The 16,156-nt window shown below is 42.7% G+C and overlaps 1 protein-coding gene across 1 annotated transcript in view; it reads left to right on the top strand.

The window, feature by feature from the left end:
• LOC115020256 (contactin-associated protein-like 4) overlaps positions 1-15,929 on the top strand; it is a 55,876-nt gene extending 39,947 nt beyond the window's left edge. The window contains exons 11-24 of the mRNA XM_029450209.1: positions 338-444; positions 1,026-1,145; positions 1,277-1,474; positions 1,618-1,780; positions 2,646-2,773; positions 2,928-3,098; positions 4,582-4,800; positions 7,315-7,554; positions 8,332-8,610; positions 9,965-10,098; positions 10,731-10,818; positions 11,710-11,925; positions 13,311-13,382; positions 14,536-15,929. Coding sequence (XP_029306069.1) covers positions 338-444; positions 1,026-1,145; positions 1,277-1,474; positions 1,618-1,780; positions 2,646-2,773; positions 2,928-3,098; positions 4,582-4,800; positions 7,315-7,554; positions 8,332-8,610; positions 9,965-10,098; positions 10,731-10,818; positions 11,710-11,925; positions 13,311-13,382; positions 14,536-14,732 — 2,332 coding nt within the window. The 3' untranslated portion in view covers positions 14,733-15,929. The remainder of the gene's footprint in view (positions 1-337; positions 445-1,025; positions 1,146-1,276; positions 1,475-1,617; positions 1,781-2,645; positions 2,774-2,927; positions 3,099-4,581; positions 4,801-7,314; positions 7,555-8,331; positions 8,611-9,964; positions 10,099-10,730; positions 10,819-11,709; positions 11,926-13,310; positions 13,383-14,535) is intronic.
• The last annotated feature ends 227 nt before the right edge of the window (positions 15,930-16,156 follow it).

The following is a 16,156-nucleotide window of genomic DNA, read 5'->3' as shown; positions in this document are numbered from 1 at the left end:
ACACGTACATTTACTTTTATCTTCAGTCATCTCAGGTCCAACTTAAAGTGGAAAACTTTGGCTGGAAGTTTTTGCTGTTTTATTATTAGGAAAACTTTACCCGAACCTTAAAGCAATTGTTTTACCTCCTTATATTAAAATCTAAGGAAACATGTACTCTAATGTTGAGAGTTATTTTGTGCTATCCTCGTATAATCATTTGCAGAGAAAGTAATCCTCACTGTCTTCACAGCTTCTGATTGTACCCTACTTGCACGTTATTGTCCCGCTGCTGCAGGGAAAGGTAAAGAGGGGCTTTGTGATGAAGTCTAAATGTGTGTCTCCATCTGTCTCTTAGGTGTTCACTGAGTCACTGTGAACATGGAGGCAGCTGCAGTCAATCATGGAGCACCTTCCACTGTAACTGCTCCAGCACCGGCTACAGCGGAGCCACCTGTCACAGCTGTAAGGGCACTCTCTTGTTTACTGTTGTCTAAAGGTCGTGCACACACAGTATGGACATGTGCATGTGCACTTGTTCACATGTTTCCTGTAATGAGACAAGCTGCTGCTTTTAAGTTGAGGTCCCTGCAGACATTGTTGTGGCAGAAGGTCAGGCTGAGATCAAAGCTCAGGGAAAGAGAGGGAGAGTTAGAGGAAGAGGATACAGAGAACTAGAACGGTTGAACTTGGACTAATGAGAACGGACATTATAAAGCCGTCTACTGTAAAGGAGGCTCTTCATTGTGAAGCCGCTTCTTTAGAGAAGATGCTGTTAGTTGTTTTCCTTTTCAATAGTCTATCCTCGTAGTTGGATTTCAACATTTTGGGAAATACGCTTAATACTTCAGCTACAGTATGCCAGCAAACAATGTGTTGCAGCATTACATCCTGTACTTTGTATAATAGTCGTGGAGGAAGCTTTAAAAGGAGACAGTGTTGTACAAAACACTTAAGTTGTCGTGACAGTTTTCAACCAATTACAGGCAAAAGTACGTAAACATAAATGACTGATGTTCAGGATGATGTGTCTCTCTCTCCTCCAGCGATATACGAGCAATCCTGTGAGGCGTACAAACACAGAGGCAACATGTCGGGGTATTATTACATCGATGTGGACGGCAGCGGGCCCATCAGACCACAGCTAATATACTGCAACATGACAGGTAGCTGACACACACATCAAACATATCCACATGTCCAGTCTCTTTCATCCTCACACCGTTTGTGTCCGTCAGTCCTGCCGAGGCTTCCAGACACAAAACAAAATCATATTTTCTGTCTCTCGATGTACCAGAGGACAACACCTGGATGGTGATCCAGCACAATAACACAGATCTGACGAGGGTCCGACCGTCGCCGGGGAAGAATCAGCACTCGGCTCACTTTGAATACACATCTGAGGAAGAGCAGCTGGCCGCCATCATTAGCCAATCAGAGCACTGCGAACAGGAGCTGACCTACCACTGCAGGAAGTCCCGCCTCAACACGCCGGGTAATATCCTGTGTAAAACAGTAAAGGCAGCTGCTGCTTAGTTCAGTGTCCAGATGAGTGACGTGTGTGTGTGTGTGTGTGTGTGTGTGTGTGTGTGTGTGTGTGTGTGTGTGTGTGTGTGTGTGTGTGTGTGTGTGTTGCAGACGGCCCTCTGCTCAGCTGGTGGGTCGGAGGTCTCGGTGAAGGACATGTGCAGACTTATTGGGGGGGGGCTCCACCAGGCAGCCAGCTGTGTGCCTGCGGCCTGCAGGAGAACTGTGTGGACCCCAAACACTCCTGCAACTGTGATGCTGACCGCACTGAATGGTACTTTATATGTATTTATATCAATAAGAATAGAAACTTTATGGAAGCCTTGAGAGGCAAGTGAGAAGAAGAAACATTCTCGTTTTCCACTTTTTAAGTTTTTATCTAAACTGTACAAACGGGACAAAATGGGGGAAAACGTTTTGGCAGGTGATATTGTATTTGTTGTTGTAATACTTGTTTCAGCCACAAGAGGCAGAGGTGCAACATCCCATGATCTAAAGAAGACTGTAAGCGTAATGTTTCCCTAACTGCAGATTAGCACAGGTTAAAAGGAATGTTCTAGCCTAAAGAAAGACACGACAGTAATGTTATATAACGTGCTAACACAATATATGGATCAAGTGTTTAGAGCGCGTGGAGAAATGAAAACTCAAGTGCAATAACACATGAATGCTTTTAGTCCTGTTTAGAAGATGATGCAGTGTTGCACTTCAGCCTCTGGTGGCTGAAATGAATAATAAATACAACAAACACTTCAAAATGATCCTGACAAAATGTTTTCTTTAACATGGCAATAAAAAAGTAATTTAGATTATCCTGGTGAAACCTTTGCTCTTCTCCCGAGACGAGAGCACGCTGCTTCATAGAACTGTCTCGACTGATTTAATTCACACGATGGCCTCCAAATCAAATTGAATAATGGACATGTTTACAATACTAAGTACACTCAGCAGACCTTTGAAATATTAGTTATCTCATGTAAGTTCATCACGATCGATCCCTCTTCACTTTGTTCCCCCTTTCTCTTCCTTCTCCTGCGCTCGCTTCTCCTTCTCGTCTCATCTTCCTTTGCTAGTGAACGTATTTCTTTAATTTCCTCTTTTTAAATTCAGCTTCTTCCACTTTGTCTTCTACCTTCCAGGACTAATGACTCGGGCCTGCTGACCCATAGGGAGACCCTCCCTGTCAGATCTCTGGTGCTGGGTGACGTCCAGAGGCCCGGCTCAGAGAGCGCCTACAGGGTCGGGCCTCTCCTTTGTCATGGAGACAGTAAGTCAACCCAGAGCCCTCCTTGTACATGTTTTACAAATGTCACGTCTCAGTGCAACCCTGGCCGAGCAGCAGGGATGTTTGAATGTTAAGGATGTTGTAACAGCCAACTCATACAGATGGTTACAATAACAGGCTTTTCATTTATTTGCAGAAAATGTCTGGAACTCTGCATTCTTTGACAAGGAGACGTCGTACCTCCACTTTCCCACATTCCACGGAGAGCTGAGCGCAGACATTTCCTTCCTGTTTAAAACCACTTCATCCTCCGGCATCTTTCTAGAAAACCTGGGCATCAAAGACTTCATCCGGATCGAACTCGGCTGTAAGTAAAAGCTTTTCCGGTGAGACGTCTAATCCGGGCTTCACTTAGATGTGAGTCCAACCTGAGCTGGGAAGGATCAACCTGGGAATCAAAGTTTCATCTGGCTTGAACTCAGCTGGAGGTGACGCTCCAACCTCCAAACTCCACCTCAGAACAACTTTCCAGCAACACCGCCTCTGGGAAATCACTGCCGTGCCATTGTTCTTGTCCGCTGCAACACATTTCCTTTATAACCATCAGAGTTTATAGTTCTGAGTACCTTTGTACTGTGTTGATGTTGAGTTCATCATGCTCTAACTCTTTATGGTAGTTCACATAGTGTGTGCTGCCCTTTATGTCAACAGCCAAATAAAAGTAATGTACCATTGCAGACAGGTAACTCTTTATGATCGCTATACGATACTGTAGCTATAAAACATCCACACATGCAATAAATCAGGTTTAAAGCTGCAGCTGCTCATCAGATCTCTCACGACCCACAAACAAGATGTACAAATATGTCTGAAGACTTGTGAGCGATTCATGGTGCTAACAAATGTCCAATACACAAACAAATACCACCAATTTGAGCAAATGGGAAACACTTTTACAAATGAATACAGCTCGGCGTGAGTAAAGGTCAGTGTGCATATAAATACATTTGTTATTTATTCTATATTCATTTACACATTGTTGGATGTTTGTGCAGCTCTAATCCACAGAAGTTCAGTTGTATTTATTTGTTTGTAGATTATAAAACACCATGAATACATGGATGCACATTTTATTTGTGGATCATGACAACATGCATTTGCCACTATATGATCTCCATACACACTGTGTGTATATATACTGATATATATGATATATATATATTAGTATATATATGCACACTGTGTGTATATACACTGATATATATGATATATATATGCACACTGGATGTATGTGATCAGAGCATCCGTGTACCTGAGGTAACGCTTTATCTGTGCAGCAGTTCTGACACATCCTTGTGAGCTGGTGTCTGTTTGCATCACTTTGGTGTTACATTACTTTAGTGTGAATATATTTCTTATCAAAGTTCCAGTAGAGCTTATGTGTCAACTGTTCATCTTCTGCCCTCCGCAGATGGTGTAACTGTTACAGGGAATAAAGGCTTCAGAGAGAGTCTGGTCTAAAAGAGGAGCGAGAGAAGAGAGAGAAGGTTTACAGCACGAAGATAAAAGGCCGATGCATTCAGTGTGTTCGACACGAGAATGCTAATACTTTTGCTTTACAAGGTCATGGATTAGGGGATGAGAAGTTGAATCAATTGAATCATCTCACATCTAAGAAGTGTGACGGGAGCGTGTGCATACTGTATTAACGCCTGTGTATTAATAGACAGGCTGACACCTGGCCTGCTTTACAGCTGGAACATGTGAAGAACAGGCTGCAGGCAGAAGATGAATGGCTGCTTTGTTGAATATGTACAGTAAGTCTTGATTTTCTTCCCTCCCTGGCGCAGCGTCCTCTGAGGTCCTCTTCTCCTTTGACGTGGGTAATGGTCCGTTGGAGGTTCGCGTGAAGGCGGGCTTTGCGCTGAACGACAACAGGTGGCATCGCATCCGAGCCGAGCGTAACGTTAAAGAGGCATCGCTTCGCCTCGATGAGCTCCCTGCTGCCACGCAGGAGGCTCCTGCTGATGGGCACATCCACCTGCAGCTGAACAGCCAGTTATTTATAGGTGTGTGTGTGTGTGTGTGTGTGTGTGTGTGTGTGTGTGTGTGGCTGTGACAAAGCTGCGGCAAACCCTTGAAATGCAATTCAAAGCTGCCTGAACAAAGCAACTAAAAAGCAGTTCTGGACACATCTTCCCTCTCCTTCCCTGCATTTCAGTCTTCCATAAGAACCATCTGAGTGTTGATGTTGTTGCGACAGTATTCTCTGTTATTCCCCTCTCACTTTCTTTTACTCTGCACCCTCCCTTTCACCCACACACAATAATTCTCACTTCTCCATTGACCTCCGGGAGGGTGGAGGCCTCCTGAAGTAAGCAGATAGTGACAGAAGCGTAAGCCTCCAGCGATACTCCACAGTAAAGCCGATCTTAGCTCGTACTGGGAACAGGGAACATACAGCGGTGCCGTCTGGTTATTGATCCACGTTGAAACTGACAGATTTAAAATCAATCAGCCTCCAACAATCCTTGTTCCCAAACCTGAGCAATGGAAGATCTACAGTTATGCACCTAATAGACTGAGAGAAAGTCCTGATGGAAATGTCCTCAGCACGATGCAGTGAAACGTTGTGTTTCTATTGGTCAGTGTTCCTGCAGTAACCTTGGTACAGTGTTTGAACCCAGCCCATTAGTTAAGGTGGTCCTTTCCTGACAGCTCGTGATGAAACTTGGAGCCCTGATATGAACATCATCAACTCAGCAGTCCTGGAAAGCTGTTTATCTCATCACAACAGTCTTGAGGTTGCCAGTTTGGCACTGTGAGACAATTATAATGTAGCAGAGCCCGGACTCCGAGGACAGTTAGAGGTTGTAATGCGAGATGTCGGGGAAACAAAAACTTTTGGCGTTTCAATTCTGAGCTAGAAAGAGAGGGAAAGAAATATGTTCCTGTCAGAGTCAGGCAGCCAGGCAGGACGGGGAGATTGTCAGAGAGATTGACAGCTCGCCAGCTTTCCAGATATGAGCAATCAGCACGGTGCTCACAGCCAATAAAAAGTCAACTCCTTCAATTTCTCACCTGCCAGTTTGTGTTTCACTAGGTTTCATCAACTCATCACTTTAAAAAGCCGGCGTGAGGGCGGAGACACATCTTTGTTTCTGAAGTGTGCTCGGCCGCTTATAATAAAACCAGATATCAGTCACTGTCACTCCACAAATTGATTGCAAATTATTTGTTTTCCATTTATTTCTGTACGGTATGAAAAGACTTGCTCGCGTTGCTCAATCCATCACAGAAAAGATCACATCTGCATTTATATTTAATAAAGATGTATCACAGTTACCAGGTAAAGCACTGCAGCCTTTTCAAATCAATCTGCACTTAAGTTTCATTACAACGCAGGAAATAATGCAGACTTGATATTTATTGTGATGGATTACACAACGGGAGGAAGTTTCCGTAGCATTCAGGAAGGAATGGAAACTAATGGCTGAGTGGAAAGTAGGAAAATACAATAAAAAGCTTTGTAACATAGTCAGAAATACAAAGTGATCATGATTTCTAGCTAAAAAGCTCAAATGTGCAGAAACACAGGTTTGGTCCTGTAGTGAGCTGCTTTAACTCACCTAGAAGAACATAAGTGTGGCTTTCACATTCTTAGTGTCCAAAGGTCAAAAGCTTTTACATCTACTCGCCAATTATTCTGGGAACATGAAGTACGGTGGCCCTGAAGTGTCACATTTAGATGGACTGTTGAATTAACATAATTACTCAAAATCGTTTGGCACTCGGAGCATCAGCCTTCAAAACCTGAGTGATGTGTGAGATCCTCTGCGGCGAAAACAGGAAGAAAGTATGATTTTAATATTCAATTTAACTTTATTTCAGACACATGGGTCCTTATCAGTATAAAATAATAAAATAAATACGTGACGAGGACAAAAACACAGATGGAGTCCTTATCAGTGATTACAACACCTACAGAGGTTTGTTGCAAGGTTTCCAAAAGCAAGACGAATACCAGGTTTGTGCAAGCATCTTTATAAAAATGTTTTAGACAATGAATCGACACAAAGGACATTTGTACATAAAATTGGGAATATTACTGTCACAAATATGTGATTTGCACTTTGTAATTTGAAGGCCTCTATAAATACCACATAACCCTGTTTTAAAATCATCTGTGCACATGCATACAGTTTGCAACACTGGCGCTGCACAGCATCATCATCATCATCATCATCATCATCATCATCATCATCATCATCATCATCATGACTTTGTTACTTTGTTCACCACATTCAGAGCTCCGTCTGCTGTAATGAGTGAACTAATATCTTTTTAGACTTAGATTAAAGGAGGCGGGACTTCTGAGTCTTTAGCGTACATCCAGTCTTTAGTGAGAAGAAGTTCATTTTCAACAATCAAGCAACAAATGCCAAGTTTCCTCGAGATCCAGCTTCTCAAATTTGAGGATTTACCACATTTTGGTGTTTTGCATGTTTCCTTGAATGTCTTTGCATTGCAGCAAGCTGAAGTTCCTCCTCTGTGTGTGTGTGTGTGTGTGTGTGTGTCTTCAGGAGGCACGGCGTCCAGGCAGAAGGGCTTTCAGGGTTGTATTCGCTCTCTGCAGCTGAATGGCGTCACCCTGGACCTGGAAGAGAGAGCGAAGATCACCCCAGGAGTTCAGGCTGGATGTCCAGGCCACTGCAGCAGCTATGCTTCCCTCTGCCAGAACCAGGGGCTCTGTGTGGAAAGGCCCACCAGCTTCTCCTGCGACTGTGGATCGTCTGCTTATACTGGAGCCTTCTGCGACAGAGGTGCTTTTACTCTCTTCCTTTTTATGGTTTCGCACAGTTATGTTTAAAGCCTCTCTATCAACTCATGAATCTTATTCTTTCACATTTACTACAGATATGTGTCAGCCTTGTCAAAGTGTTGCCTTCAAGATGTTTTAATACTACACAGCTAAAGTTATCACAGGAGCATCGAGTCATCATGTCAACGCTGTAACATAGCCTCATATTTATTCAACAATTAATATCCCATCTGTGGTGTATGTCTGAGCGCCACAGGTAGACACAACCCTGATACACGACGGCGTTATAATTAGCAGCTACATTTTGCATTTTGCTTGTCACCTGTGAGCTGCTTCTGTGGCACGAGGCTCACTAATCATGTTGTTGTCAGTGAGGTGCTGTACATACGGTACATGAATCACTGATACTGTCCCTCTGAGAGATCAGTAGACACATACAGTAGTCTGTATACTAATTCAAATTTAAATGTCATACTGTAAAAAGTCAAACTCTACTTTTAACAGCCAAATTCTGTTTTCTTCTGACTTTATTTAGATTTGAATGTAATAACATAACCTGAAACACTGTGAAACATTGACAGAGGGATTTCTTTACATTTTCTTTTTCCAAGTACACCTGTCCACATCCTGGCATTTCAACAGTGAAGTACAACAGAACTGGTCAAATCTCCAGTCATCCCACATATCTAACAGCCAAATTCAAAAACGCACAACCCATATGCTCAACATAACCACTTGCTCCACTTTGTAATTGAACTTTCTATCTCCCTCCCTGCAGAGGTTTCAGCCAGCTTCATGTCAGGAACATCCGTCAGCTACACCTTCAGGGAGTCGGCGTTGAAGGAGCTGAACAGCAGCAGCAGCAGCAGCAGCAGCAGCAGCAGCAGCAGCAGCAGCAGCAGCAGCAGCAGCGCCCTGCCCTCCTCTATCCACTCTGACGTGACCCTGAGAGCAGAAAACGTCTCCCTGAGCTTCAGGACGAGCCAGAGTCCCGCTCTGCTCCTCTACGTTGGCTCCCACCACAGAGAGTACCTGGCTCTGCTGCTCAACAAGCATGGTGAGCGCTCGGATCCTCTTACCTGGGTTGTATTTTAATAAGGAGGACTTAAACCTAATCATTTGGCTTGGCCTTTAGCATCGGCGTGAGACTATGAGCCTCTTGTTTCTTCCTCTGTCTTACACTGTAAACTCCACAGCTTTGGTCATTTTTACTATTTTCTTCGTTGATCTTTTTTGCTCTCTGGATTTCCCTGGATGGCCAGCATGGCATCAATAAGTATGGTGCATGGTGTGTGCATTAACATGGAAGAAGCATATTTTGAAGAAGTTTGTGTTGCTTGGTTGTGATGATGTAAAGCGTCTTTACTGTCAGATAATGTGCTCGAAGTCACGACACTGTGGCTGTTTGAAACATCCATAACTCCCTCACGTCCTCGTAAAGCACACTTCCTGTCAGCCTTCTCCTCTTCGTCTGCTCCAACTCTATTCTCTTGTTTTCTTTTCTCATGACTCTTATATATGTTGCCTTTCACTTCACAGTTAAGCCAGACAAGTAGCAACTGAGGTCATTTGAATTGAAAGGACAAAGAAGGCTGATAAAGATTAGCGGAGAAAGTGCTGCTCTAATAACTCAGACTGGGTGAAGCTTTAGTTACCATGATGATGAGACAGTCGGCAGGTAGATGCATTAACACTGGAAAATAAACTTAGGAACGGGTTTCTTTCGGTGCATGAACAATACAACAATACAACAATAATGTAACTGTTGCATTCTTATCACTACTTACTCTTATTCCTTTGCAACAGTTACATTATTGTTGTGTTGTAAAGCAGCCGTGAGCAGATACAGTTGTTGAAGTTCCTGTAATTAGTGCCTTCATCTGACATCAAAGACTACAGAGCTGAAAGCATTCAGAAGCTACATTATTCAAAATCTATCCCAGAAGACCAACAAAGCACCAATATGAATGGATAGCATAACACATATCATTGTACTAACATTGTTTCTTGCATTAGAGAGGAGGGTTGGAAGTTGTTTTTGTAGCAGCTGAATCAAATGTCAGGGATCTCATGTATTAGTGTTGTGCCTAAACCATGCATACGCTCATCACTATGCATATAATCCCATTTATCAATTTCTTCTCGTGCTTAAAACAGACCATCTTCCCCCTATAAAGTAATTATAAAGGGAGCAAAGGTGGAGGTGGGGTGGAGTAGTATAAAGAGCCACAAAGTCTGCATAAAGAAGAAGACAGGGTGGAAGGATGGGTTGACTTTCACCCACGAGACCAGAGTTCTTTAAGTTTCTTTAAGTTTAAAGGCTTTGTTGGTTGAAATCCTGTCTTTTCCTGCATTTGAGTCTCACATGAATATACACAGCAGTGTATTAATTTGTTGATTTGTGTGTGCAGACATGCTGGAGGTGAGATACAGACTGGACAGCAGCAAAGACGCAGAGATCCTGAGGAGCAAAGTGAGGAACCTCGCCAACGGACAGCTACACGCTGTCACCATCAGCAGACAGGCAGACGCTGTGTCTGTGCAGGTAACGCACACAAACACACTGAAATATTCCTCCCAGTCTGTACTGAACCCTGAGTCGCCCTGGTGTTACCAGCAGCCTCGCTGTTACCTTCGCCGACCAGCGGGAGGAGCTGGAAGAAGACGGCATGCAGGGACGAGCTGCAGGAAACACTCACAGATAATAAAGGCTGCAGTAAAGCAGGGGACACCAACATGTGGTTAGCAGCTTGGAAACACCTCTCAACATGCTTGTTCTCTTACCTTCAAATTAAGACTTGCTCTTCTAGCTATGGGCACTAGATCCTCCTGCTTAAAAATGCTCAGTTGTGTTCTGCAGGTCCCTGTTTTACACATTATATTACTTTGTATGCTGATGATACACAGCTTTACCTTTAACTGTGTTAACTGTGTACTCTTTTACTGTCTCACTCATTCTCATTTTCGGTCCTGGTAGTATAAAAGCCAAAATGTCTGCCCATCTTTGTATATTTTATCAATTATTAGCTCAAGTTATGCAATCGTGAAGAAAATCACTAAAACATTTGTATCTGTAAAAATGATGTAATTACATTTTAAGTTATGTATTCAGATGTTGAGGTGTTTTTTATTTATTTAAACTAATTTTGAAGTACAACCTTTCATTTATTTGTTTAGATTAACCAGAATACCAAAGAGATGTTCAACCTGACATCTGATGCTGAATTCAATGCCATCAGATCGCTGGTTCTCGGCAGAGTGCACGGTAAGTGAGACGTCTACAATACCAGACGAGGCCTTTCAGGCTGCAGAGCACTCAGACAGGCTCATCTCAGAGTGCTTCTGCCTCATCAGACAATGAGGTATCGGAAACTTTCATCTTGATGGTTTGATCCCAGGAACAGCTGTTGTTTGGACGTTGTAAGGAAAATTAAATAAATATAAATACCTGAGCACTCTCTGCACTAAGATGGGACCTTATTAAAAACACACACACACACACACACACACACACAAGTCATGCAACAGCACTTTTAACTGAGAGAATGACTGAAAAACTTTATTGAAAAGCCACAACACAATGACAATGTTCCCTTGAAGTTCATGGGTCTTTCGACGATGCCAATGACTCCGTCCCTTCATACATATTGCATCTTCTTATTTCTTCTGGGAAGCTTTAGCAGTTTTTGTGCTTCCATGTGCAGTTGGGTCATTGCAGTGTTTTTGCCTGTGATTCTCCCTGACCAGACAAAATGCACATCAGGCTGCTCTGATAAACTGATTATTTGTCGCCCGCGTTAAACAAAATCCAACAGTTTAACCTCTGTCAGCGTGAAAGGCCATTTTACCAAAATACCTCTGTTGTTGTTTCCTTTGTGTCTGGTGTGCCGCAGACACATCAGACATAGCACCACTGTGATTTGCTTTGTCGTGACCTAGTTATTTATTTTTTAACAGCGCCTTCAGAGACAGACTAAGAACTAGATTGTTAACAAGATGAGAGGCTGTGGGAATTCCCTCACCAAGGTGTAGCAAAGCCACAGTGCTGCTTGTCTTTATCGACATACTTTGATATACGAGTAAAGGCTTATTGGTCAAATTAGACTTTCACGTTATACATAATATATCCATGTTATCCAAATATCTTTGTCTTTAGACTCTGGCGAGTTGGATTCGGAGCTGTCTCGGCTTGCCCCTCTGGGTTTCACAGGCTGTTTGTCTGCTGTCCTCTTCAACTCCATCAGCCCTCTGAAAGCTGCTCTGCTCCACCCCGTCACCAGCCCCGTCATCGTTTCCGGCCCACTGCTCCAGTCCGTTTGTGGCTCCACTTCAGCCAATCCCTACGCCTCAGAAACCACGCACCACCTATCAGGTCAGAGGAAAAATGTGATGTTTTTCTTTTTTGCCATTTTAAGTGTCACATAATCTGAAATTTAAAAGATGTGATTGAAGTTGACGGAGCTTCTCTTAGCAAGTGTTGCTGCTGTGGGAAACATCGATGCAGAGGCTTGAAACATTGACTGTTTCCTCAAATATGTCCAAAAATGGTTTATTACACGAGCTGCAGTCTCATCGTACCTTATTGTTTCTTGCACACCAAATTCACTTCAATTCAACTTTAACACTAAAGTTGCCTACATGTTGAAAGGAGCCAGTTGAGGTGGTTCATCTAGTAAGGAGCCACCTGGCCGCCTCCCTAGGGAGGTGTTCCAGGCACGTCCAGCTGGGAGGAGACCCCGGGGAAGACCCAGGACTCGGTGGAGAGATTATATCTCCTCACTGGGAACGCCTCAGGATCCCCCAGTCGGAGCTGGAGGATGTGGCCCGGAGAAGGGGAGATTGGGGTTCCTTACTGGAGCTGCTGCCCCCGCGACCCGATCCCAGATAAGCGGTAGACGATGGATATATGTACATATATATATATATATATATATATATATATATATATATATATATATATATATATATATATACTGTACAATCAGCTACAGTTTGTATTTGTTCAGTTCAGACTCTCAAATCTAAAACAACCTGTGGCATAATGTACCTTACACATACACAAACCTCCACCTCAGGCACATGTCAAGCACCTGCACATTGATTTTCACAGTGGATAAATAAATGACAAACACAAATGGTGGATAACAATAGCCCCTTGGAAGACAGGGAATCAATGTAAAAGTTATCGCTTGGAGTACAGTGCAGTTTAAGTGTTTGGAGATGTGTTTTCCTGGACTGAGGTGGGAGCTTCTTGTTCCACACACTTCATAATGTGTCTTTATAAACCTGTGTGTGAGCTCACAGACAGTGAAGCCACATATTGAAGGTGCATTCCTACAATTACAACTCCCACTTTCTCGAGGGGATATCGTAGGTGGTACTGTCCAGCTTTGGGTGTCTAATAATGTAATGACACTGGGTTAATGGTCACTAGATGAGGCAGGTAATTCAAACCAGGGAAAAGATTTTCATATCCTTCCCTTGTGGTCCCTCGTACAGAGGACGGTGTGGAGGTGTGCTGTGGAATCCATTATGCCTTCGGACTGATGGGACATGACTGTATATGATTCCTGCTGTGTTTCTGCAGAGCCTTTCTTCATTTCTATTTTTCATGTCACAAATGACCTCCTTGCTCCTCTATTATTTTTAGATTCTTCTCATCTGCTCACCTTCATTTCGTCTTTTATTCCCCTGCGATCCTTCTTCTGCATCTCTCCGTCTCTCCTTTTCTCTTTCTTCTGTGTCTCTGTGCCGCAGGCCAGTCTGGATCAGTGGGAACAGGTCAGCCTTTGGTGAATGCCATCAGGAGTGACTCAGCTCTAATTGGAGGTACTGTAGCAGCAACGTCTTTCACTGTCACTCTGCCATTATCTCCAATCATGAGGCAGAAACATGATACGATGTACCAGAGCTCATAGATAAAACTAACACCTCAGTACAGAAGACCTGACGCTGAGATGTTGGATTCAGAAGTTATATCACGTTCCATGTGAACTGTATATTTGAGTTTTGTAGCAGTAGCAGTTTAATTGAAAGCCTTGAGCTGTCCCTCAAACTGTCTGAGCACACAAAGGAAACCAGAACTAATTAGAATACAAATGACTTTATTCTCCGAGACAACAACTGTACTTTTTTTCTGTACCGCTAACATCGGTGCAGAGACCTTCTAATAGATGAAATTGCCCCGAGAGCCTGGAGGAAATAAACTGACTGAACAACTAATGATTCAGCGAAAGCAATTTAACCTTTCCTCGCTGCCCGTTGGACCACTGACCAATCGCTTTTAAGTGGTTTTATTTCTGAATGTAAGGTTCCATCTTGAATGTGCAGTTCTAATCTGCCCTATTTGAAAACAAGGCTTGTAAAGCATTCAATTATAATATACCAAAATATAGATTCAATAAGAAAGTACACAGTTTGTATAACTGTGATTATGTGATGCATTAATGAGACTACAGATAGACCAAACTGTGTGATAGACCACACGCAGCTCCACGAAGTGTTCTACTATAAAGCTGTGCAACTCCATTTAAAACCAACACAGCTTTTTACTCTACGTGCTGATGATATTGAGCAATGACCTCTTTTATAACTTCTGTCTCTGTACAATAATGACGTGAAGTCATACAATTGAGTACAACCACAACATGTTCAGGATCTCTCTCGAGATGCGGGAGATATCAAAGTTTTGCTACATGAAATCATGTGAATTTCTAGCTAGCTACTAACTAGCGGGTAAAATGAATCTGTGTGTGTGAGGAGACAACAATCCCAAACTAAAGCCACACAGGGTGCCTCGAGTCAAATAGACTTTAAGGGATACATTCTTACGCAATCAGTTGTTTGCATTTCTTTTAGTTAATGTTAAATAATCCTAATACTGTGATTCAAACATGGAAAACAATATTTTTTTAGACCTATAGCGAGAGCACATTCACACTGCTGATCCGCTGTAACTGGTGACATGTCCTCTTCTCTGCAGGCGTGATAGCAGTGGTGATCTTCGTCACCGTGTCTGCATTGGCCGTAATGGCCCGAGTCCTCTACAGGAGGAAAGGGACATGTCAGAGCCAGGAAGTAAAAACAGTGAAGCCCGAAGACAGCCCGGAGCTGGGGTTCAGCCGCCAGAGCAGCTCGCAGAACGGTCCGAGTGAGAACCAGAGGGAATATTTTATTTAGGTGGAGGTTAGACCTGCTGCTGACCTGACGGTGTTTGGAGCTGAGGAGACGAACAGACAGATGCCTTGTTAAGCCTCAGTGCTTTACAGACCGAGCCCCAGCAGAACTTTACCCTCATGTTCTGTCTTCATATCTTTTGTTTTTGCTTCTGTGGTTGTATTTTTGTAAAGACTGTATATAAATGCACAAGAACAAGATGTTGGATTTATAATATGTCAATACTGTCGGTAGAATTGTAAATATTTAATGACGTGAATCTTAAAATAATGACTTTATATAAATCGGTCCTTTTCTCTGTTCTCTTGAAATGTTTGAAATGAATAAATGAGAAAGCGTGTTGTACTGTGTTGTGTTGGTGTGAAAGTTAAAGCAGCTTTAAGTGATTTAAATACATCTGACATGGATAATGAATGTTTGCTGTTTTAAATTAGTCTATTACACTTCTTTTATATGTTTTTGTTGTTTGTTTGTCATACACCTTTTGTATGAACTGTGGCAAAGCTAAATGTATGCATTCACATTGAACATTTCCTCAGAGTTTGACTCGCCATGATTCTCTTTCATTACGTTGCAGCTTGAAGAAAAACGTGACTCGTATTTGTTTTCCTTTATGTTGCTTTTGCTAGATTTCTCTTCGTTTTGTGGTCTCCAGCTCTCAATGTAGTTCTGATCAGTAAACGTTTTGAGACAGACGAAGGCAGATTCAGAGAAGCAGCAAAAATCACGTTTCTGCAGAGTGCAAAGGATTTTATGGGAAGGAGCCACTAAGGTGTTAATCGGGTTGAGTAACCAAACACCATAAGATAAGAATCACCTGGGAAACAAACCACTGGATAATTATCTTACTTATGCATGGCACGCTTGGAAGGGAGACGGCACGCTGCGAATCTGGTTTGAAACTGAAGTTCTGTTCGTTTTTATGTTTGGAGACTGAAGATAAAAGATGATGTTCAGCTGCAGCCTGTTGGTGCAGTGCTACGACAAAGCCCCGTCATCTGTAACACTAACGAATGCACAGACGGAAGACATCGCTTCATGCAGAGTGAACTGTTTACTGAAGGTCACTTTATTCAGCACATAATGATCTTCAGGGTGATTGTAATGTCAGAGAGTTCGAGCGACTTGCTGTGAGATTTTAATTTGTTCAGATATTTTAGTAAGAAACACAATTCTGTTGAGTGAAAATAAAACGTTTGATCTTTCTTTCTGAGGTTTACCTTTCCTTTCAGCTGAATCACAACCCTGCACTTGTATTACTGACTATTTTACATGTATTGTAAGCAGAGTTAAAAAAAAATGTACTGCTTTTATGAAGCGGGAGCAATTTGGGGTTCAGTATCTTGCCCAAAGACACTTGGACCTGCTGACTGCAGGACTGGGGATTGAACCACTGACTTTCCGACTGGTGGATGACCACTCTAAAT

This window comes from Cottoperca gobio, chromosome 15 (assembly GCF_900634415.1).
Source record: "Cottoperca gobio chromosome 15, fCotGob3.1, whole genome shotgun sequence".
Taxonomy (NCBI): domain Eukaryota; kingdom Metazoa; phylum Chordata; class Actinopteri; order Perciformes; family Bovichtidae; genus Cottoperca; species Cottoperca gobio.
Note: the sequence above shows the minus strand (reverse complement) of the source record. Positions and strands in the feature narration are given on the sequence as shown.